General features: G+C 51.7%; 2 protein-coding genes and 1 long non-coding RNA gene across 13 annotated transcripts in view; 2 read left to right on the top strand and 1 right to left on the bottom strand.

The window, feature by feature from the left end:
• Window positions 1-1,520: 1,520 nt before the first annotated feature.
• PRR15L (proline rich 15 like) lies at window positions 1,521-7,529 on the top strand. Of its 2 annotated transcripts, none has more exons than XM_038547543.1 (2): window positions 1,521-1,776; window positions 6,303-7,529. In XM_038547543.1, the coding sequence occupies exon 2, from the start codon at window positions 6,342-6,344 to the stop codon at window positions 6,642-6,644; it is 303 nt and encodes a 100-aa protein (XP_038403471.1). In that variant the 5' UTR covers window positions 1,521-1,776; window positions 6,303-6,341; the 3' UTR covers window positions 6,645-7,529. The 2 variants fall into 2 exon arrangements, with proteins under 2 accessions (XP_038403471.1, XP_038403472.1); XM_038547544.1 differs by lacking the exon at window positions 1,521-1,776 and adding an exon at window positions 3,593-3,750.
• Window positions 7,530-11,230: 3,701 nt separating this feature from the next.
• On the bottom strand, window positions 11,231-16,833 carry PNPO (pyridoxamine 5'-phosphate oxidase). 4 transcript variants are annotated; one of them, XM_038547539.1, is made up of 7 exons: window positions 16,546-16,832; window positions 15,502-15,626; window positions 14,004-14,103; window positions 13,135-13,269; window positions 12,782-12,910; window positions 12,402-12,472; window positions 11,231-12,199 (listed from the first exon to the last, which is right to left on the bottom strand). In XM_038547539.1, the coding sequence occupies exons 1-7, from the start codon at window positions 16,681-16,683 to the stop codon at window positions 12,031-12,033; spliced, it is 867 nt and encodes a 288-aa protein (XP_038403467.1). In that variant the 5' UTR covers window positions 16,684-16,832; the 3' UTR covers window positions 11,231-12,030. The 4 variants fall into 4 exon arrangements, with proteins under 4 accessions (XP_038403467.1, XP_038403468.1, XP_038403469.1 ...); XM_038547540.1 differs by having other exon boundaries at window positions 13,135-13,188; window positions 16,546-16,829; XM_038547541.1 differs by lacking the exon at window positions 12,782-12,910 and having other exon boundaries at window positions 16,546-16,833.
• Window positions 16,660-22,035, top strand: part of LOC102154875 — a 30,381-nt gene continuing 25,005 nt past the window's right edge. Inside the window, exons 1-2 of one of the 7 annotated variants that reach the window (XR_005364443.1) lie at window positions 16,660-17,009; window positions 17,729-17,977. This is a non-coding gene — a long non-coding RNA (uncharacterized LOC102154875). The other 6 variants (XR_005364438.1, XR_005364439.1, XR_005364445.1 and 3 more) reach the window with 6 other exon arrangements.

The raw sequence follows: 22,035 nt of genomic DNA, 5'->3' as shown, positions 1-22,035 counted from the left end.
CTTAACTCTCATTTGTGTTATAAAGCTTGCATTAGGTCTCTAGTATGTCAGGTCTGTATCAGTGGTAGATAATTTACAACTCAAGGAGCTAAAATTCTCTAAGGGAGCCAAATATATGAATAGATCATTACGATACTATATATGTGTGTACATACATATATATAATCAATTGTGGTATATATCATGTTAAATAGAAGCATGTGAGCAAACTCTGTAGGAACAACACAGTTTCTGGTGGCATGGGAGGCATAATAAATAATTTGGGTCTTGAGGGATGAATAGGAGTTTGTCTTGGTTCACCCAGGAGGCTGTTCCTGACCAAGAGTACAGCATGCACTCCTTCCTAGACAGCTTCTGCACCCAGGGAAGTAGGCAGAGAAAGGGATTAATGAGAGTATTCATGAAGGGTTGGGAGAGACCTATCCTTAGAAGGCCAGGCCCAGTGGGTTCCACTGCAGGCCATGGGAGGACACTTTTGAAGGACCGTGGGCCTAGGGGCAGGGATGCTATTTAGGATGGAGGGCAATATGAACCCACAAGACCGTGAGAGGCTGAACCGAGTAGAAGCAGGGTTGGAAATGGTAGGACAGGTTTGAGAGTTGGTTTTCTGGGAGTTGGCTGAGGGGAGTAGGAGGGCAAAGGAAGACATGACATTGTCTCAGAGCCTGGCTTGTATGCACTCAGTCCTCAGAGGAAGGTGGCTGGGTGGGTGGATGGAGCATTAAAGCTTGGCAGCACTGGGACAGGCAGTTAGAGGGACAGTGGACCTGCAGCAAACACTTCTCACTCTCTGGGGGTGCCTGTCCTAGGGGAGAGAATGCCAATAGGAACAGGCCACCCAAGGGTGGCTGCAGAATAACCTTCTCTGATGGATGATCAGTGAGGGCACCATCCCCTGTGTGTACACACTGTCTTCATGCCTTTCCCTCTCTTCCCACTTCACCACAGCCCCCTCACCCTTCCTTCCCTGAGAGCTGGCCCCAGGTTTTGCCCCCCTTGTAATATCAAATAAGTCGGGTGCAGTGGACCTTCAGGTCCCGAGGGAACCTCAGCCCCCCAGCCCAGTACCAGACTGAGCTGAGGAGTATTGAGCTTTGGGGTGGAGCGAACCGGTCTGCCAACCAGTTTAACCAGGCACTGGTTTCGACTTGGAGTTCAAAGGAGCTGGGGTGCACCCGGTCCCACATGGCCAATGGGAGCAGTGCTTAACCCTTTCCCGGCTGTGCCAGGGGCAAAGTCCAGGCAGGGTCTGTGCTGGAGAGGGTCTGAGCCTCTTCTGAGCATGAAATGGGTGAGGGTGACCTTGGCTACAGCTGGGGGGTGCAACCAGGCCCATGAGAGTGGGGAAACAGGAGAGAGGCTCCCTTGTTTCTCCTGCCCCAGACTTCCCTTGGGGTTTCCTCTTCCTGCTGAGGCGATCCCTGGAGGACCCTGGCTTCTGGGTGGGTGCAGGGGCACTGGGATTGGATTTCTGGGGTAATGAATATTCATCAGCCCGATCCGGCCTCTGCTTCTGTTTACTTAGCCGGGAGGGGCTGGGTTTCAGGTTCACCTTGACTCCAGGAGCCGCAGTGGAGCAGGTACCCGCTCCTGCACCTGTTTCTCTTGCACCTGCTGTGCAGCTGCTCCCACCCAGCTCTCCTGGCCTGAGCCTTGCCTGGTGTGGCACCCTGGGGGCACCCCTACCTCTCTCAGTCTCCTGCCCGAGCAGCTGCTACACTCAGCTCCTTCTCTAAGGAAGGTCTCGCCTCCAGCCGGGAGCAGTCAGGATTACAGGTACAGGCAGAGGGTGAGTGGGTGGGGAAACCAAGGCACAGAGCCCAGTCAAGGCACCTGGTTCTGCCTCCATGGCTGGCAAGCCTAACTGGGAAGGGGAACCCAGGCAGGCCGGTTCCCATCTCTCCTTGGTTGGGCAGGGAGAAGTCGGACTCATCCCACTGGCTCTTGGAGTCAATCCAGGCCTCCAGCAGAGCTCTTTCTGGGAAAGTTTCACTCTGAGCAGTTCTCTATTAACGCTTGCTAAGCTGGAGCCCACCCCCCAACCTGGAGGATGTTTCTGGCTATCTGGTGGGAACATCTCCCTGTTCCTATCCAGGGCACCCCAGTCTTATTCAGAATGGAGAAGTGCCATCAGGGGCCTGGCAGAGGGACATGGGCTGGCGGGGGGGGGGGGGGGGGGCGGGTCCTGGATATTGTCTTAAAGCCTAGAATCTGACTTGCTTCTACTCCCCTCTATCCCTCCATTTCCATCGCAATCGATGGTTAACTTGTCCCAGCTCAGAAGGGGCTCAGTGGGGGCGGTGGGACCTGTCCTGGGGTGACCACATAGATGCCATAGAGCTGGCTGTCATAGGCAAGGGGTGGCAGGCTGTCCCATGAGGTCCTTTTGTGGATTCTAAAGCTGTGCAAACAGCAGAGATGTAGCTAGCATCCTCAGGGCTGATTTCTATCATCCCATGGATTGCAGGGCCCCAGGGCAAGGGCCCAGCCCTCCGCGTGGCCAGCTAAGGGCCCTGCACAAACAGCCTGCGTGGCCTGCCACCTGTCACTAAATGCTGGGTCTGCTTGCAGTCCCAATTACACCTCCTGCCCGCAGTTCCCTCCTGCCTTCTATGATCAGGTATGGGCATGTGGCTGAAGGTATATTGCTCTTTCCAACTTTTGATGTCACATCGCTTTATTTATTTATTTATTTATTTATTTATGATTTTATTTATTTATTCATGAGAGAGGCAGAGAGAGGCAGAGAGCAGGCAGAGGGAGAAGCAGGCTCCATGCAGGGAGCCCGACGTGGGACTCGATCCAAGGTCTCCAGGATCATGCCCTGGGCAGAAAGCAGGTGCTAAACCACTGAGCTACTCGGGCTACCCCGCTTTTTTGATTTAAAGCAAGTCAGGTTTTATACTATCTTGGGGTGGCTCACTACTTCAAAGAATCTTATAGTTTGGTTATTTTGTAAAACAAAGAACAGTCTTCTAATTTATCTGTTCTGTTCTGACTTCCATATGTCAGTCGTGGTGAAAGAGGCAAACGCTGCTTCCTGGTGCTTGTATGTCCTCTCAGACAGAAAGGATGGAAAAGGTATCTTAGACCAGAGTTCAAGGCCAACAGACAAGGGCGCCGATGCCTTCGTGCCATGGTGGAGGCCCCAGGGCAGGGTCCGAGGGCTATTCCCACTTCCCTATGGTGTTACGATAAGTTCCTTATGATCTATCACTTCCTTCATTCCAAGGGGAGTAAACCCCTGCAGATGCCAATTTGCGGCACCCTCTAAGGCAGGTGTGTTTTAGCTGGCGCGGACAGAAGCACTGCCTCTCAAGGAGGTGGGCAGTCAGGTGGTTACTGTCAGCTCAGGAGCTGTATCGTCCACTCCCTGAGTTCCTTGGCAACCCCGGATGGGCGTTGGTGGGGTCACGGGCCCTGCCCCAGACCAGGCGGCAACTGGGGCACCCACAGGCCAACCAAGTGCCCTCCCCACAACTTCCAGAAAACCCATTCTGGAACACCAAGTTCTGTGCAAGGTTGTGCTAAGCCCAGGTGGGGCAAGCTGCCAATGCAAACCTCTCAGGCTGTCCCCTTGTGCGCTCACCTCTCCAGGGTGCCCTGGTAAGTATTTATCTGGCCACTCTCACCCCCTCCTTCACTTTCTAAGTGGGAGCTGCACAAGATCTCCCCTGGGCTTCTCCTGCTACTTGAACCCAGCTAAAGGGACAGAGCTGCCAGTGTGGGAGCTGCTTCCCAGACAAAGAGGTAGGAAGGAATCCATCAGGAATGTACTTCTGGGCATGGGGCTGGGTAGATGGAGGGACAGGGGAAACAGCAACCAGGAGCCCATGGAGGCAGGCACTCAATCCTTCCCAAGCCTAGGTCAGCATCCTGCTTGCATCTTTCCCCAAATTTGATATGCTCCCTGTCAAAAAAAAAAAAAAAGAAAAAAATCCATGCTCATTATGGAATATCCAGAAATCAGAAATACCGGGAGAAAACATCCCCTCTTCCTTCTCCATTAAGAAAACCACTGTTGGAATACCCACCATTTGCTTCAATGTGGATAGAACTGGAGGGTATTATGCTGAGTGAAGTAAGTCAAACAGAGAAGGACAAACATTATATGGTCTCATTCATTTGGGGAATATGAAAAATAGTGAAAGGGAATAAAGGGGAAAGGAGAGAGAAAATGAGTGGAAATATCAGAGAGGACAGAACAGGAGAGACTTCTAACTCTGGGAAACGAACAAGAGGTAGTAGAAGGGGAGGTGATTTGGGGGGTTGGGGTGACTGGGTGACAGGCACTGAAGGGCGCACTTGGCGGGAGGCACACTGAGTGATATGCTATGTGTTTGCAAATTGAACTCCAATTTAAAAAAAGAAAAAGAGGGCAGCCCCGGTGGCGCAGCGGTTTAGCGCCGCCTGCAGCCCAAGGTGTGATCCTGGAGACAGAGGATCGAGTCCCACCTCAGGCTCCTTGCATGGAGCCTGCTTCTCCCTCTGCCTGTGTCTCTGCATCTTTCTCTCTCTCTCTTTCTCTCTCTCTCTGTCTCTCATGAATAAATAAATAAAATCTTTAAACAAGAAAAAGAAAAAGAAAACCACTATCAGGCAGCCCGGCTGGCTCAGTAGTTTAGCGCCACCTTCAGTCCAGGGGCCTGATCCTGGAGACCTGGGAGTGAATGGAGCCTGATTCTCCCTCTGCCTGTGTCTCTCCCTCTCTCTGTGTTTTTCATGAATAAATAGATAAAATCTTAAAAAAAAAAATTCTTACTGCTTTCTCAAAAAAAGAAACAAAGAAAACCACTGTTTAATAATTTGTCGTATTTCTTTCTGGTCTTTTAAGAAAATGTAGTTAAGGCCATCAGTTTTTAAAGGAAGTGATCTATTAGCCTGTGCTGGGGTGGCCTGACCACCTAGGTTTCTGGTGCATGATGGCTACTACCCGTTCGGCAGGACCCTTCCCAGCCACAGACAGAGTCCTGAGAACCAGACCACCACCCTCTCCAGGCCCAGAGATGCCTGGATTTCTCATTCCTTGTCCTGCCCTTCTGTTGCTCAGAATCTGTCAGCCTGCTGTGTCCATCCATCTTACACATCCTACCTGGCAACGATGTCCAGGCAATCTCATTTGCCAGAGCTCCCACTAGCTCAGACAGCACCTTTGTGGAAATGAGTTAAAGATGAGGCCACATCTGTGTCAGGACACATCACAGCAGGGCACATGGCTTGTCAGTGGAAAAGCCTGGATTTTGGCCCCCAAGCCCGTGATAACCATTTCTCATGTGGACCTTGTGGCCCCACCAAACCTCCTTCCAAATGTTCAGTTCCCGGGATGCCTGGGTGGCTCAGCAGTTGAGAGTCTGCCTTTGGCTCAGTGCATGATCCTGGGATCCGAGATCGAGTCCCACATTGGGCTCCTTGCAGGAAGCCTGCTTCTCCCTCTGTCTGTCTCTCTCTCTCTCGAATAAGTAAATAAAATTAAAAAACAATGTTCAATTCCCCTGCAAACTCCTGTCCTCATGGAAGCTAGATGGGGAAAGGAGCCATCCCTCAATAATTATTACTGTTACCATGTTTTACTTTGCAAAGGATGCCTCCCTCTGAAGGCAGGGGATGAGCATTAGAGCTAAATGTTAGGCTGGCAGGGACAGGTGAGGACACTGAGATCCAGAGAAGTAACTTCCTAGAGGTCGAGGCTGATACAGTCCCCAGGATTTCCCACTCCCAGCCTGCAGTTCCTCCCATAGGAAAAAAACCCCTCATCTCCTTCACTCCTGCTGGTACCCCCTGGGAAGCCCAAATTACTCTCAAAATCCTAAATCCTACTTATTTTGTAATGAATTCTAAGCAAAATTCACAGGTGTTTCTGTGCATCTGATACCAGCCAACCATCTCCCAGCTCCTGGTGGTAGGGTCTGGCGCCCCAGTGGGAAGAGCTTGGGAAGGATGTTGGTGGTCTGGGTGCTGGGCCACCTGGGCAAGCCAGTCACCTCCCTGCAGCCCTGAGGGGCCTGGAATCTCAAAGCTCCCCACCACCTGCATGGTAAGAGTGTGTGGTTGTCCCGCTGCCCCTTGGCCTGGGCTCAGTGGCTCTCCTGTTGGTGTCCATTCAGCTGCCCATTCCCCAGATCCCTCTCTTCTCATATTGTAGAGCTTTATCCCAATCCTCAGTTCATTCGGCCCCACGTGCAATTCTTTCATGCCCCGACTATTAAAATAGCCCATGATCAGGTGTTTAGAGAGGGCTGCTCCAGGCAACCCCCACTCACGCCTCACTTCTCCCCACTGACCCCTTTCTCTGTCCCACCCAGCTCCTGCAGAAAGTGCCACCCTCGGCTCCAGGGAACATCATGACTGAAGTGGGCTGGTGGAAGCTTACCTTCCTCCGGAAAAAGAAATCCACTCCCAAGGTGCTGTATGAGATCCCTGATACCTATGCTCAAACAGAAGGCAACGCAGAGTCCCCTCGGCCAGAGGGCGGGAACCCCCACGGCGATTTTAACACCCGCCTGGAGAAGATCGTGGACAAGAACACAAAGGGCAAGCACGTCAAAGTCTCCAATTCGGGTCGCTTCAAGGAGAAGAAGAAAGTCCGAGCCACACTGGCAGAGAACCCCAACCTCTTTGCTGATAAGGAGGGCAAAGGACAGTGAAGGGGGCCAGGGAGGATGCTCTTGCCTCCCTACTCCTGCCATCAGCTGGATCTGAGACAGGGGCCTGCCACGCTGGCCTCCTTGGCCACAGCTGACACCAGGGGTGGGGGGGTGGGGGGGTGGCGTTGACGCCTGCTGGCAGGAAACATGTGGGTTTAGCTTTTTATTTATGTGCCCCAGCTTTCTGGAAGGTCTGGGTTATTCCCGGGTCCTCCCACGTTCCCCAACACATACAGAGGCTGCAAAGTCCCACAGGAAGGACAGCCCTCCTGGAAGCAAGTGGCAGCCCAGCAGGGAAGTGGGCACGGCAAGGGATAGAGGGAGCAGACTTCACCTCCTCCAGGGGCACAGGCTCAAGGGTGAGTTTCAATTGCTGCTCCTTCTACTTGCTCTCCCTGGAACTGTTCCCTGGACCGATTCTGAGAGTGAATTTTCCAGAAGCCACCTGATGGGGTGGTTTTCTGGAGCTGGAGGAGGCAGAGACCCCAAACCTGAGCTCACCTCCTGCCAAAGAGGGAACCGTTCTGGAACTTTGCAGGGGAGAGGAGACCGGCTGGCATTCTGACACTCTCTGGGGGGGTGGGGTACTGCAGAAGGACCAGGCGAGGGACCCCACAGGTCCCTGCACACAACCTCAAAGGGACACTGCACTGGCTCATGGGTCCAAATTCTTCTCCCCTCCTCCTGGTATTTAAGAAGAACAAGCCCCAGGGATGAGTCCTGGAGCCCTGAATTTTGCTTAAAAAAAAAAAAAGTAGGTTTCTCTCTTTGTAATAAACAGTGCTGCAAAAGCAGAGAACCTATTTATGCTTTCGTCTTCTATGTACTGAAGACTGTTTCTTCTGTCTTTACTCCCTGCATGGGAATAAAGTGGAACTCTGAGTGCTCAGGTGTTTCTTTTGAACATCAGGAAGGGTCCCCAGGGGCGGGAGCAGGGCGGGGGTGGGGAGGGCCTGGCTGGCTCAGTCAGTAGAGCACAGGACTCTTGATCTAGGAGGCCTGGGGTTAAGTTCAAGCCCCATGTTGGGTCTATAGATTACTTAAAAATAAGGTCTTTTTTATTAAAAAAAAAAAAAAAGAAGAAGAAAGAAAGGAAAGAGTCCTGAGTATGCAAATCTAGCAAAGGAAAGGGCTGGTTTCAGTTCAGTGGTCAGTTCCTTTTGGTCAATGGAACTCTAAGAGAGTGGAGGGGACATTTGGTGACTAACCCCAAAGTCACAGGGGTTTGGTTTGGAATCAGGATTCAAATTCTCTTTCCACCGCTTCATAGCTGAGTGATTTGGGGAATATATGTTATTAAACGTTCTCTGAACCTCGAGTGCCTCTTTGGTAAAAAGGGCTGTAATAAGGTCTATTTCGTGGGAATGGTCAGCATGAAGTGCCCCACACATGGTCCTATGGTAGGTGCTCGGTTAGTATGGCCTTCCTCCTCTTGCTCTTATTAAGGAACTCCACTGTAGCCCACAACTTCTACTCTTAAGGAAGAGCAAAGAGTGTGCTCCCCTGTGTTATTAGGTCCAGATTTTTCTCAAGCCAGGAGCTGGGAGCTAGGAGCTAGGAAAAACTGGACAGATCTCTGGAGCTCTTGGTGCGAACAGGGAGAAAGCAAGGTGGCAACTAAACAATGTGGTCCTGTAGCTTCCAGGTCAGTTCTTTGTGGCTGTTGGGCCACTCCACCCCAGGGAGTGTTGCTCGGCAAATTTATTACCAAAACAAACAAACCCATACAAGGGGGCCTTTGTTGGGTGGCCTCACCCAGGCAAGCGGGAACTCTGAAGATGAGTGAGGGACAGAGGAGCTGGAGGGAGGGAACGAAGGCTGGTTCAGGTGTGCTACCTTCTCCGAGGCCTCTGCCCCTATCCCTCCCACCCCATGGGACTTTCTAGAGTCTGTCTGATTACCCAATCCATCAAGTGTCCCGTGAAGGAGCTGCCTTCCCCCATATTCTAGCCCTGTCCACTGTGAATAGCCAATGTTTATAGGGAGCTTACAATGGGCCAGGCCCTGTGGCAAGTACTCCAGGAGATTCCTTGCTCAATCCGCTCATCACCCGAGACAGGTGTGGTCATTGTCCCTGTTTTCCTGCCGAGTTAGCTGAGGCTGAGAGAAGTGAAGACTTGCTTGCCATGGTGGAGCTGGGACTGAAGCCAGAGCTGGCTTGTGCACATGACTGCTGCATACAGCCCCCTGCACTCTTGATTTTCATCTGCCTGGGGGATGGGAGCAACGAAAGGAGTACAGTCACCTTCCGCAGAAGGCGAGGTAGGGTGGTAGAGGGTAATGCCTGCAGTTTAGGATTCTGATTCTGGCACCAGCTGGGGGAGAGCTAATCAGCCGTGAGGCGGAATACTCCGAGACATCAGACCATAGGGACCTGCCACTTCTGCACATCCTGAGGTCCCTTGAGGGAGGCCAGGGCTGGGGCTGGGGCTGGGCCCTGGGCCACCAAGGCCTCCTTCTGCCCAATACTGGCACCACATTGCCACCATTACCCCTCTTAGGCGAGAGGATCTAAGGCCCTTCTGCCTTGTAAGGGAGAGCCTGCTCCAGCCTCAAAGTGATGTCTGCAGGAATCTTCCAGGGAATCCCCACAAATATCCTGAAGCTGGGGAAAAGGTGGTGGGTGCGTGCTAAAAGCCAAAGGGAAATCTGTCTGGCCAGGGAGTCGGTAGCTGCACGCTTTCATGAGGCCAGAGGAGGAGGAACCGAGAGTGCAAATATACGCAGGAACTGTGAGAGGCTACGGGTTATCGACCACAGTTTCACTGGGCCAGGACCCAACCAGGTGGGGGAGGCAGGAGGGGCCAGCTGGAACCGGCTTGCACTGCCCAGGAGGGGCCTACCCTGGGCGGAGGGCTCCCCCTGCTGGCCGTCCAACCTCTAGTGAGAGGAGGAGGGAGGTTGCAGGGGTCGTTTAAATCCCCCAACCCTTCTCCTTCCTGGGCAGGAGAGGGGGTGGGGGGGGGGATGCGACCAGGCCAGGTTGAACATTAATCTTACACACGGCTGACGAGGTTTTATTACAGACTTGGCACAGTGATTGTCAAAAACAGGAAAGGAACAGCTGAAACCAGGCTCAGAGCTGGGGGTGAAGGGGGATACATAGCTCCCAATAACAAGACAAGGTAGAGAAGGGCACCCCAGCACCCTGCCTATGGTGTCTACAGGGTTAGCATCGTACCTTCCTACCCTCAGGCTTAAAGGGGGGCGATCATCACCTACAGGGCCACCCTTGCAGGAGCCAGTTAATGACAGACACTGAAGTACAGCACACACCCACGCAGTGGAATGGAACAGTTTACAGAGTTGGTGAGTTCCATGCCAGCGTGCACAAGTAAGAGTTCCCTGATTCTGGCTTAGTCACAGCAAACATTTACCCAGCCTGGCTCCCCTCCAGGGAGGCTGGAGGCCATTCATTCAAGTTGTCCTTTTTTTTTTTTTTTTTTTAGATTTTATTTATTCATGAGACACACAGGGGGAGAGAGAGAGAGAGAGAGAGAGAGAGAGAGAGAGAGAGAGGCAGAGACACAGGCAGAGGGAGAAGCAGGCTCCATGCAGGGAGCCCAACGTGGGACTCGATCCCGGGTCTCCAAGATCACGCCCTGAGCTGAAGGCGGCACTAAACCGCTGAGCCACCTGGGCTGCCCTCAAGTTGTCCTTGGTCACCAGACTTGCACTCAAGAAAAGCAAATACAGTTCAGCACAAGCATCAGCTTCATAAAGAATCCAATGGTGAGGGTGAATGGTCATACGTTTATGGAGGCTGGTGACACCGTTGGGGACATGGTATCTGGTCACCAGGTGAGGGGGAGTCTTGTTAAATGCAGAACAGGACACGTGGGTCTGAGGTGGGCTTTTAAGTGGTGTTGCTGCTGGTCTGTGGACTGTACTGAGTAGCAAGGATCTCAAACGGTGGGCGGTGGGGAGGGGGTTCTTTTGCCTGCACAGAATTCCCTAGGGAGCCTTTAAGTTTCCCCAAGCTCAGACCTCACTCAGCCTAGTTAAATCACATATGATTAAAGCTCCCTGGGTAATTCCAGCATGGATGAAAATCAGGGTCTGGGAGTCATCAGTAGAGGTGGGGAGTAGGTGAAGGATGTATGAGTGGTCAGAATGATGTAATCTCTATAACAATATATGTGTGTACACACACGCACATACACACACAGTTCTCAGAAACAAACATGGAAAAGTAAAGCTTGATTGACGGTATCAGCACATGAATCCCTTCTATAAAACTCCTAGGGGCACCTGGGTGGCTCAGTTGGTTAAGCATCTGCCTCCAGCTCGGGTCATGATCCCAGGATCCTAGGATCAAGCCCTGAATCAGGCTCCCTGCTCAGTGGGGAGCCCGCTTCTTTCTCTCTTACTCCCCCTGCTTGGGTTCACTCTCAAGTAAACAAAATCTTAAAAATATACATATATATGTAAAACTCCTGATTACTTGAGATTGAATACTTCTAGAGACTTGCTACCTAACAGGTAGCCCACTCCCTCATAGGTAGTCCTGGTTGTTACAAGTCTCTCTTCATACCAAGAGGAAATCTACTTCGATGCAACTTCCACCTATGGGTCCTTTGGAGCTCCAGAGAATAAATTTAATCTCTTTTCCACATTGTTGTGCTTCAGATAATAGGAGGCAGTTATCAGTAAGGTATAATGCTATAAAAATATCCTATTAGTAAATACGTTTCCTTTAGTTGCAAGCAACAGAAAATTGATCCTGGCTAGTTTAAGCCAAAAACTTTTTTTTTTTTTTTTTTTAACAGGGATAATGGGTGTTTTGAGGCAGGAGGAGGTGTTATACACAGCCCAGACATGGGAAAGAAGGATCCAAGGTCACTAAGGGAATTACAAGAGCAGCAGCTGGAGGCTGTTGCTTCTTGGCTGCCATTAATGACTTGGCTACAGTGCCTCTCATACTCTGGGTCTCTCCATTTCAAATTTCAAATTGTTGACAAGAAAAAACAGATTGACTAGATTGGCTCAGGTGCTTATGTTGGAACCAGTCAGCTTTGGGTAGTATGACTCAGTGACAGGGTGGTAACAGAGCAGCCCCGGGCCCACCTAGTGTCACCAGAAGAGGGAATCACACCAGCTATTACCTCTAGAGGGAGCTAGTCCAATAAATCATATTCAAGGTCAAGAAAATAATTATGGGTTTGTTTTTTTTTTCCGTTTGTGATTCTCTATGCCACTGCTTATGCTTCACAAGACTACCTAACTGAGAATCAAGTGAAAATACAGAATTTGGAGTTTGAACTCTGAAGAGCCTTAAATGTAAGGGGTGAGGAGGGAAATAGGTTGAGTTTAGAAGGGCCCAGCTCCCAATCCCATACCCTCTCTTAGCACCTGGCCCCAGATCCAGTTGGCGCCAGCAGGTTAGTCAGGGTGCAAGTCTCTCATACAGCCAGTCTTCCTCCCCACGGTGGGTCATGGGCCCCAAAGGGGAGTCTCCTGTTGGCAGGCCCCTCCGAAAGATGATCCGGTCATGCAGACGGTTGGTTTGGCCTTGCCAGAACTCCATCACTTGTGGGTACAGGATGTAGCCACCCCTTCAAGAGAAACAGTGGGTTTGGTGCTCTGTGCATTTTTCCAACAGGTTACCCCCCACCCTGTCTCCACCTCAGGACCCCTTGAGGGAAGTTGCTAATATGAATCTGACGAGGATTACCAGGGGGAGCAGATCTATAATTCCAGGGGGAGTTGTTTCAAGTTCTGGTGCCCCTTTCTGGACAACCACCAAGCATCACTCACCAGTACTTTGGCTTTGGCACCTCTTGTTCTTGGTAGAGCTGTTCCAATTCCTCATTCTTCTTTCTCAGATACTATCCAGGGGAAGGAAATTGAGGAAGGCCCACACTGAGTCAGTGATTCACCTAATAACCATTTACTAAGCACGTGCTGTTTGCCAGCCACTGGAACACAGGTGAACGAGGGAGGCTGGCCTCTCTCCTCCAGAAGCACAGTCCAACCAGAGGGTCAGATAAGGGAAGCCCATTTCCCCATCTTTACTTCCCCAGGGAGACTATCCTTTCATTTTGCTGGAGAGAGGGCCTTGGCATCCCCCGGGGACAGCTGCTGGGGATGAGCTAAGGCCCCTGCCACCCAGAGGACTAAGAAGAAACTCGACTCACCTCCCGATTGGGGATTACAGAACTCTGGTGGCTGACCACAGCCCCAATTTGGCTGCTCTTGGGGCGGGAGTGGAAGTAACACTCAGCCTCCTCTTCAGGCAGCTTCTTCACAGAGCCCTCCACACGGACCTGCTCAAGGATGGCCCTGGCTAGACGGTCTGCAATGCCTCCTGCCCTCCCTACCAACACAGGCCCCCTTCCTCTCTTCCTACCCCTCTCCACTGCCCCACCACTGCTGGCTCTAACTAGACCAGTTCATTAAGAGCTGAGAGGCAGGTCGTTTTCCCAGCCTGAGGACCTCCACTGGGCTCATCGATAATGAGCCCCTGGTTGTCCTGGAACTGCTCACTCACCTGGCGGTTGAGGGGCTCCCAGTAGAAGACAAGGGAGGCAAAGGGATTGGAGTCCTGGAAATAAAAGAGGATTCGCCGTCGGCCATCAAAACAGCAGGGAGAACACCTCCACCGTGCAGAAAGGAGGTAGGAAGTCTGCAGCATGCAGGCATACAGGGGATAACAAAACATCTCATTTAAACCCTCAAAGGTATGCCTACTTTTACGGGTGTAGGAGACAGACTCAGAGAGGTTAAGGAACCTGCCTAAGTTCACACAGTAAGTGCTAGAGCCGTGCTGAAAACCTAAGCCAGATGGATTCCAAAGTGAGGCTTGCCATTTCTCTCATCCATAGATTTGCAAGTCCTCAGAAATGCACCTGTGGCCAGTATGGATTCCGGGAGTCCTTTGGGTTCATGACTGAATGCACACAAAGTATCAACTCTGGGCTTGACCCCAGGAGAGGTGCTGGGGGAATGGGAGAGGTACAACGGATGCAGCCTCTGCCTCCACAGAGCTTACTGGGTATTTAGCAAGGGAGACAAGTATCAATCACATAAACACACCAACAAATGCAGTCACAAACTGAAAAGAAGGTAGAAAGTAAAGTGACACGTTAAGATGATGGTGAATGGCAGCTGAGGTAGCATAGGGATCAGGGATGACTTTCCCTAGAAGGTAGCACAGGGGCTGAAAGCCAAAGGGTTGGGAGTTACTTAGGTAAGTGGATGGCAGAGGCGGGGTGGTCAGAGCGAGCACTCATTCATGGCAAAGAAAAGGAAGAGTGCCAAGGCCCGCAGGCAGGACGGTGCCCAAACACAGCCAGCAAGTGGGCAGGGGTGGGGCTAGCACCAGAGGGAAGGAAGGACAGGCCCCTGCAGGCCCCTCACCAGCTCTCTTCCCTTCCGACTCTCGAAGTTAGTGAAGAAGCGGAAGCCATCCTTGCCAAAGCCCTTCAGCAGTACCATGCGGGCAGAAGGTTTTCCATCTCTGGGGCAAAGACCAGAGCAAGTGGTCAGAGCCCATGTCACTGTCCTTGCTGCCACCCCTCACCTGGGTGCTCCCCTGAGCTCCTGGCACCTGCACCCCCTTATTCTGTATTGTCCGGGCATGCAGGCTCCCCATTCCCACCTCCCCCTGGGGGCTTGTCCTAGAGGTGCAACTATGACATCACTGCCTGATGCCTGTTATAGCCTGGCGCCTGTTATAGCCTGGGGCCTGTTATAGACTGAACTGTGTCTCCTTAAAATTTTTTTTTTTTTAAGATTTTATTTAAGAGACACACAGAGAGAGAGGCAGAGACATAGGCAGAGGGAGAAGCAGGCTTCCCGCAGGGAGCCCAATTCAGGACTCGATCCCAGGACCCTGGGATCACAACCTGAGCCAAAGGCAGATGCTCAATCACTGAGTCACCCAGGTGCCCTGTCTCCCTAAAATTCAGTGTTGAAGCCCTAACTGCCAATGTGGCTGTGTATGGAGATAGGGCTTTTAGGGAGGTAATTAAGTGAGACTCTAATCCAATAGGCCTGGTGTCCAGAAAGATATCTCTCTCTCTCCTTCTTCCCACTCTCTGCATGCACCATGGAACACAGTTTTAAGGGTGGTGACCAATTATAATGCAATCAGCCAATGCTTAGCCATCACAGAAAGGGTGGTTCCTTCAGGTCCTCCGCTCAGAGTTCTGGGGGATATCCAGGGGCACAATACCAGAGCCCTGCCTTCAAGGCCTTACACTTTATTTATTGATTTTATTTATTTATTTATTTATTCATTCATTCATTCATTCATTCATTCACGAGAGACAGAGAGAAAGAGAGAGACAGAGACACAGGCAGAGGGAAAAGCAGGCTCCACGCAGGGAGCCCGATGTGGGACTCGATCCCGGGACTCCAGGATCACGCCTGGGCCAAAGGCAGGCGCTAAACTGCTGAGCCTTACACTTTAATGGCCTTACACTTTAATGAGCAGGGACAAGAGTGGAATAACAGGCTAATGTCAGAGGTGTCTCAAGGAGTATACAATTGATTGTCAAATAAAGAATACAAGGAAGCACTGTGCTAGATTTCAGGAGAGGTTCCAGGAGATGTAGCTCTTAAGGAGCAGACGGGAATTGGGTAGATGGGGAGATGAGGGAGATAAGGGTGGTGTGGGTGGGCGCTTTAGGAACAGACATGAAGGAGGCACTACATTGTTATTACTGAAATGGAATTAAGTAGAGTGTGATCTTTGGTTTACAGGTAAGGACACCGAAGCCCAAAGAGGACAAATTACTTGCCAGAAGCCACAAAGCATGTTAATAACAGAACTATCCTCATAAATTTGCATTCCGCCAATTTGAGAGCTTCCTAAGTTTCTTACTTCACCTGTACCCACCCGCACTATGCCCACCTGGTGCAGGTAGCCAGACACATGGCATTGGCTTCCCCTATGTCAGGACACTGAACAGCCTCCTCAAACCAGGTAGCAAACTGCTTCATGGGGTCCAGGGAGGTCAGCTGAGTCTCCTCAAACGCCTGGGGAAGGAGAGTTTTATTTAACAAATACATACAATTCTCACTGCACACATGGTATTGTTCCAGGAACTTTTCCTAACAAAAAACAGTACCCAGGAAGTAGGTTCTGCTAGCTGTATTTTACAGGTGAGGACAGAGGCATAAAAACGTGGTAACTCGCCAACCCCCACAGTAGCGACGGATGAATCAGGGTTTCATCTCATGCGTGTCAAACCTATCACCTGAAGAGCATTAAAAATAAATAAATAAATAAATAAATAAATAAATAAATAAATAAATAAATAAATAAATAAATAAAAGCAAACCATATTTGTGGGCTCAACACCCACAAATTCTCAGTAGGTGTGAGGTTTAATGAAAAACTGCATGTTTAGCAAGTACTTCTGGAAATGCTCACACACAACGAGATCTAGAAACTGCGGCTCTGTTCTGTTGGTTCCTCCTCGGAGCAGGGAAAAGGGAAAGAACTCCTCCAAAGGCGAAGGGAAGGGGCTGAAGGCAGTGAGACCTAGGAGCTTTCTCCTCCCCGCTCTCTGTGAGTCATACCCCTCCCCCACGGGTTACTTATCAAATATTTAGAAGCTGATGGTCACTGCTGCAAGCGCTCTCCAAATATCAAAGTCCAAACGGCCCTGAGAGTTAGGCACTTACTCCCCAGGTGAGGAAACTGAGACCCAGGGAGGCTCAGTGATTGCCCGAAACGATGCGCCCGCCCCGCGGGTGGCAGGGTCCCGGCCCAGCGCTCGCGCTCTCGCCCACCGCGACCCGCTGCCTCTCCGCATCCTCGTTTCCCCAGAGCCCCGCTTCCCCCCGCTGCTTGTCTGTGACCCTCCTCGTTCTATGGGGGTGACCCTCAAACCCACCCCGTGGGGTTCCTCCCCTCCCTGCGGGGGGGGGGCTGCCCCCGCGGCCGCCGCACCTCTCGGTCCCCGCGGTAGCTCTTCCGCATCGGGCCCAGGTCCATGACGACACCGCCACCGCACAGGTGGTGGAGGTAGCGGGGCCACCCGGCAGGTCGCCCAAACGTCACGGTGACGCCTCGCAGCCCGCACGTCATGAGGCCGCCAGTCACGTGACCCGGCGTCGCCCAGCGCTGGGTTCCGTTGGGTTCGGAACCAATTTCTCAGCTCGGGAGTTTACCCGGGGGACTGAAGAATTCGCCCGTCGCCAGGCCCTGCTAACAGGTCCTGAGTCCTCGGAGCCAATGGGAGCTCAGGGCCGGAGGAGGGAGACAGGCGCGGAGAGGCCATTGGTTGGCGCTGTCCGGGAGCGTGGCCAATAAGAGCGAGAACAGAGGAACCCAGCGGCCAATGGGCGGCGCCTCCGGGGGCGGGAGCAGAGAGACAAGGAAATGCTGTCACCGCCGTTAGCACGCACGTGGAGGTTTGTTAAAGGTATAGGGCCCGCAGCCGCCCGGGGTGGGGGCGGGGAATGAGTCCCCGGGAGCTAGCCGGGAGCGGTCGGTGGGGAGTGGCTGGCCCCCAGCAGGTGCCTAGAGGCGAGGCTAGTGCAGGAAGGACCCCCCCTCGGGGGAAGCTGGGGGCGGGCGCGGGGGGGGGGGTTGCCTGGGAAAGGACAAATGGAAAACCAGAATTAGGGGCCAGACTCAGACGAGGTGATGGGGAGACACAGAGGAGGGGCGGTCTCTGGTTGAGGGAAGAAATCGGGGCTGGAGAGTGGGAGAGGTTGAGGCGAGTTGTGGATCACACAGGATAGGTCCTGTGGAGGGTGCATGAGGGTGCGGGTGGAGGGGGGTGTGGGGTCCTCTGGAGTGCGGGGAGAACGCGGTGGAGTGAGGAAGAGACTGTGGGATGGGAAGGAAGACTGCTGAATGGAAAGCGGGGGAAGGGAAATTTGGGATCAAGCCATCCCAGACCAGAGCCATCTTCCTTCCAGCTCTGAACTCTCTCTCTGCCTCATTTCTTTAACCCCAGGTCAGAGCATGCTGCTCCCTTTGCTCATGATTTCTCCTTTACTGGAGCAGTGGGAGTTCACACCAGGCAGTGTTCTGGTAGATGGAAACGTTGTCGCTGCCTCTACTGCTCCTGGGCCTTCCTCATCTTCGCAGGGTTTTCCACTTCTTCACATTTTGTCTTTCCTAGGTAGTTGGAGTCTAGTTCCTAGGGAATGCCAGCCATAGCTGGGGCACCGGGGAGCAGGTGGCTGTGCAAAGCCATTTCCAGGCTGTGGACCAAAAGGGCTGAGACATGGAAAACCTACCAGGGCCCATTCCAGCTTTGACCTGGCTGGGGCAGCCTTGGGTCAAGTCCTCTCTGTAGTCCAGGTTTCCACCAACATCAGGAAGGGGAGCTGCAGGAGCCATCTAGGCAGGCACCCCAGGACTGTGCCAGGTAAGGGGAACTTCCTGCCTTATCCAGGTGTCTGCATTACCAGGTGTTAAGCTTCATAAAGCCCTACATTAAATAACCTATCATCTTTTATTATATGGATGTGGCTTGAGCCAAATGGAATCTGGAAGACCCAATTTGCTGCAATGAAATAATACATATCTCAAGGCTTAATGATGTTGATATGTGGATTCTCCACTGGTTGGACTTTTTTTTTTTTCTACATGGTTTTCTTCCATCAACATGACTGAGAGTTGACTGAACTATACTTTCTTGTTGAGGTTGTCTTTCCACATGTGAACACTGCTGTTCTCAGCTCCTCCCAGGCCCCTGCACTTGAACCTGTGTACGTGTAATTAATGCCCTTTAACACAGATGATTTTGTTCATGGCGCCACACTGTTGGCACTCCTGGGCTGTGCTGCTCTGGACCTGGGATACTAGGGAATCAAGACTGGATCATTTGAATGGTTTGCTTAAAAGCCAAGAGCTCAGGATAGATATTTATTCATTCCATAGACATTTGTTAAAGATTTCTTTTGGACCAGGCGCTGAGCTAGGTCTGAGAATACTAAGATGAAGAGAGTGAGATGCTTCCTGCCCACAAGGGGTTTGTAGTCTCCCCAATAGGAGAAACAGATCTGAGGGCTGATGAGTTACAGGTCCTTTAGCAGATACTTCGTGAGGAAAAGCGGAGCAGAAAAGAGAGTGGTCTGCAGGGGTCAGACAGTCCGAAAGTCTTCGTAAAGGGCAGGCATTTGATTTGTCTTGTTGACTAAGTGTTCTCCAGACAGACAATGGACCAGGCATGCCAGGAAGAGGGGACAGTGTGCAGAAAGGCAGAGCGTGTTAGGGAAATTGTGGAAAACAGTGTGATTCTCCCAGAGCAAGAAAGACAGTAAGGAGCAGGCCAGACTAGTAGGGAGGGCTGATGATCAGACAGGTGGAAAGGGCCGGGCTTTTATTTATTTATTTTTTAAATCTTTTAAAAAGATTTTATTTATTTATTCATGAGACACACACACACACACACACACACACACACAGAGGCAGAGACACAGGCAGAGGGAGAAGCAGGCTCCATGCAGGGAGCCTGATGTGGGACTCGATCCTAGAACTCCAGGATCACCCTGGGCCGAAGGCAGGCACCAAACCGCTGAGCCACCCAAGGATCCTTTTTTCTTTTAGGGCCAGGCTTTTAGACAACATTTTCTTTTCTTTCTTTTTTTTCTTTTCTTTTTTTTTTTTTTTATCCTTGCTGTTATCAAACCAGAGTATCTAATTTCTGTTCTTTAAGACTGGATGAAGAGAAAAGGCACTAGATTCCAACAGCCTCTCGCATCCTCGGTGATTAGCAAGGAAGTTTGCAATTCGTTGCCTTTTAAGATTTTCCCTTCTGCTTTGAAAATAATAAGTAGGTTTGTGTTGTGCTTTTCTGCCTAGTGGGATTCGGTGTCTGGATCACAAAGCAGCCCTGCAGCGCAAAGGAGAGAGGGGCCGGCCTTGCTGCTACTGCTAAAATCCCGGCAGGGGTTTTGTCTGCGTGGGAGAAATGAATGTTTTATTGTTACTGCTTTTTTTTAAAACACTTTGCCACCCTCCTCCCATCCCCAACTTGTAAAATTATTAATCTTCTTGAAAGAAAGAGAGCCTTAAGTGAATAGAAAATGTGTTGTAATACTTTACTGTACAGAAGAGGCATACCGGTTTCTCAATATGAAGCAAAAGAGCTGCATGTGGTTTTAGGGACTGTGCCTTGCCTGTCTTCTTCCCATGTTTTTGCATTTATGTTCTTAAGTCACCTTTTCGTCTGATTGTTTGGTTGCATTCTATATTTCACTTGAATCTTAATGACTGTATTTGGGGACTTAGATCTGGTGACCGAGTGGCTGGTGGGTAAGGGAGGGCAAGGCAGGGGCAGGGAGACGTTGGGAGTCAGGGCAGAAGCTGGAAGCCAGGAGCCTGGAGCCGGAGTCTAGGATGGGGCTGGAGGTGAAGGAAGCCACCACCGGGATAACTTTGGGTGATGTGGGTGGCACTGTTTGTTGAAGAGGGGCATGGTGAAGGAGGAGGTTTGGGGGGAAGATGAGGCCGATCAGACCTGTTGAGTATGAGGGTTTATAGGACACACATGTTTGGCCAGGTTTGATAATCACATCTGGGGCTTAGGGGAGAGGTTTAGGCCGTTGAGACTGGGCTAAGGGTCACGAGCCCCCGAGGCCATGGGGGAGGATGAGAATGAGAAGAGGGCCTGGGAGAATTAAGGAGGATGGGGGAGAGGGGAGAGGCCCAGGAAGATGGTAAGGATGCTAGTGAAATGCAGCCTCCCAGGAGGCCGGTGGCAGGCCAGAGGAGGTGTGCTCGGGGCTTGAAGCTCAGACACTCTTGAGCCCAGCCTGGGGTACACCCAGGACACACAGAGGAGTGGGTACTTGGTGCTCTGCCAGTAGCTACCTGAGCCCTGAGAGTATGGTTATTGGGAGGCCCAGATGGGAGCCGGTCCTCAAAGGCTTGCAGTGGGATACGGAGGAGGCTGACCCTTCCCTGGGTGGCCTGCCTGTGGTTTTGTTGTTAACCCCTCTCATGACCCTTGTGTGTGCTCACAGATCATTTCCCAAATGTGTCCTTTTGTTTTCAGCCCCAGCCTTCATTAGAAGTGCCTTCCAGGGAGGGGGCACATCCCTTACTGTCTCTGGCTCCTTCTCAAAATCCCAGCCAGGGAATGCTCTTCTGTAATGTTTATGCATAAACTGCCTTCATTAAGCTTCTTTGTACCTGGGTGCCAGCCATGGTGAGTAGGCCTTGGGGCCTGGTGGGGGCAGGGCCGAGTGTTTTTGCAACCTGGAGGGATGTTAAGCTTTCCAGGGTGAGTGAGGTATTAGGGCATCGGTCTCAGTCCCAGCCCTGGCTGCCTTGGTAATTGGGGCCACAGGCAGAGGGAGGGGGCCTGATGGTGGGTTCCCAGGCAGGACCCTAGGAATATGACCTAGTGGCTTCTTAGTTTCCTTTGAGAAATCCTGGTTGGTCCTTGGTTTGGGCCTGTCCCATGGTCACTTCTCATTTCCTCTCACCCGGGACTGCGATGAGCAAGTGTTAGACTCTTCCTCAAGCCTTGATTCTCTGCCCTAACCCACCCTGGTTTGCTTTCTTTCCCCCCAGCCCCGTCCTATAGTCCATCTTTTCAGGCTCACTTCTTGCCTCTTCCTCTTTCTCTTGCACTCTTTGACTAGGCAATCCAGCTAGCTGCCACCAGTCCCAATAAGACTGCAATCCCTTTAGTGACTTTTTCCCAATGCTAAAGACCTTGGCCAGATCACTAGAGGTCTCCCAAAACAGTGAATCACCAAGTGAGGGTCCCTGGAATCCATCACCATGTAGAGCTCAGCCAATTTCCATCAGCCATGAGCCCCTGATGGGTCCAGGGAGCTGAGAGGCTGTGAGTGCCTCTTGGTCAGACTTAAGTGTGGGGCCTCACAAGGCCCTCAGAGGTGATTGTAAAGATGGACCAAGGAATTTGAAGGAAGTCTGACCTCTATTTGCTGGCTTAGTTTTTGTTTGTTTTTTTTAAAGGCATTTTGCCTGGACTTGCCTACAGGAGGGAGGATCTCAGAAACGATGGACCCAAGCCCCTTTCCTTCTGGGTTGTAATCCTAGTGTCTGGGGCCAAAGAGCTACAGTGTTGAGCATCACTCAGCAGACAGGAGGGTGCAGTGAGGGGATGCGCTGCTCCCAAATTTTCAACCAGGGCCTACCAGGTACCCCAGGAGGCCTGTGGCCTTGGGTGATCTGGGGCTGCATGACACCATCAACAGCCTCCACCCCCAGCAACTCTCCAGTGAACGAGGGCTGGATTAAGGCAGATGAGGGCCTAGCTTGCCACCAAGCCTCTGTATTCTTTGCCCATGCCAATCACCCACAGCAGGCAGAATGTCCTCTCCCGCTGCCTGACTCAGGCACCCCATGGGAGACAGAGCTAGTCAGGCCTGGCTTTTGAGCCTGCTTGCTGGGGGCTGGCACCCTCATTACCAAAGGTTGGGTCAGTTCCCACACATGAAGCATAAA

Source organism: Canis lupus, chromosome 9 (assembly GCF_011100685.1).
Source record: "Canis lupus familiaris isolate Mischka breed German Shepherd chromosome 9, alternate assembly UU_Cfam_GSD_1.0, whole genome shotgun sequence".
Classification (NCBI taxonomy): domain Eukaryota; kingdom Metazoa; phylum Chordata; class Mammalia; order Carnivora; family Canidae; genus Canis; species Canis lupus.
This window is presented reverse-complemented; position numbering and strand designations above follow the sequence as displayed.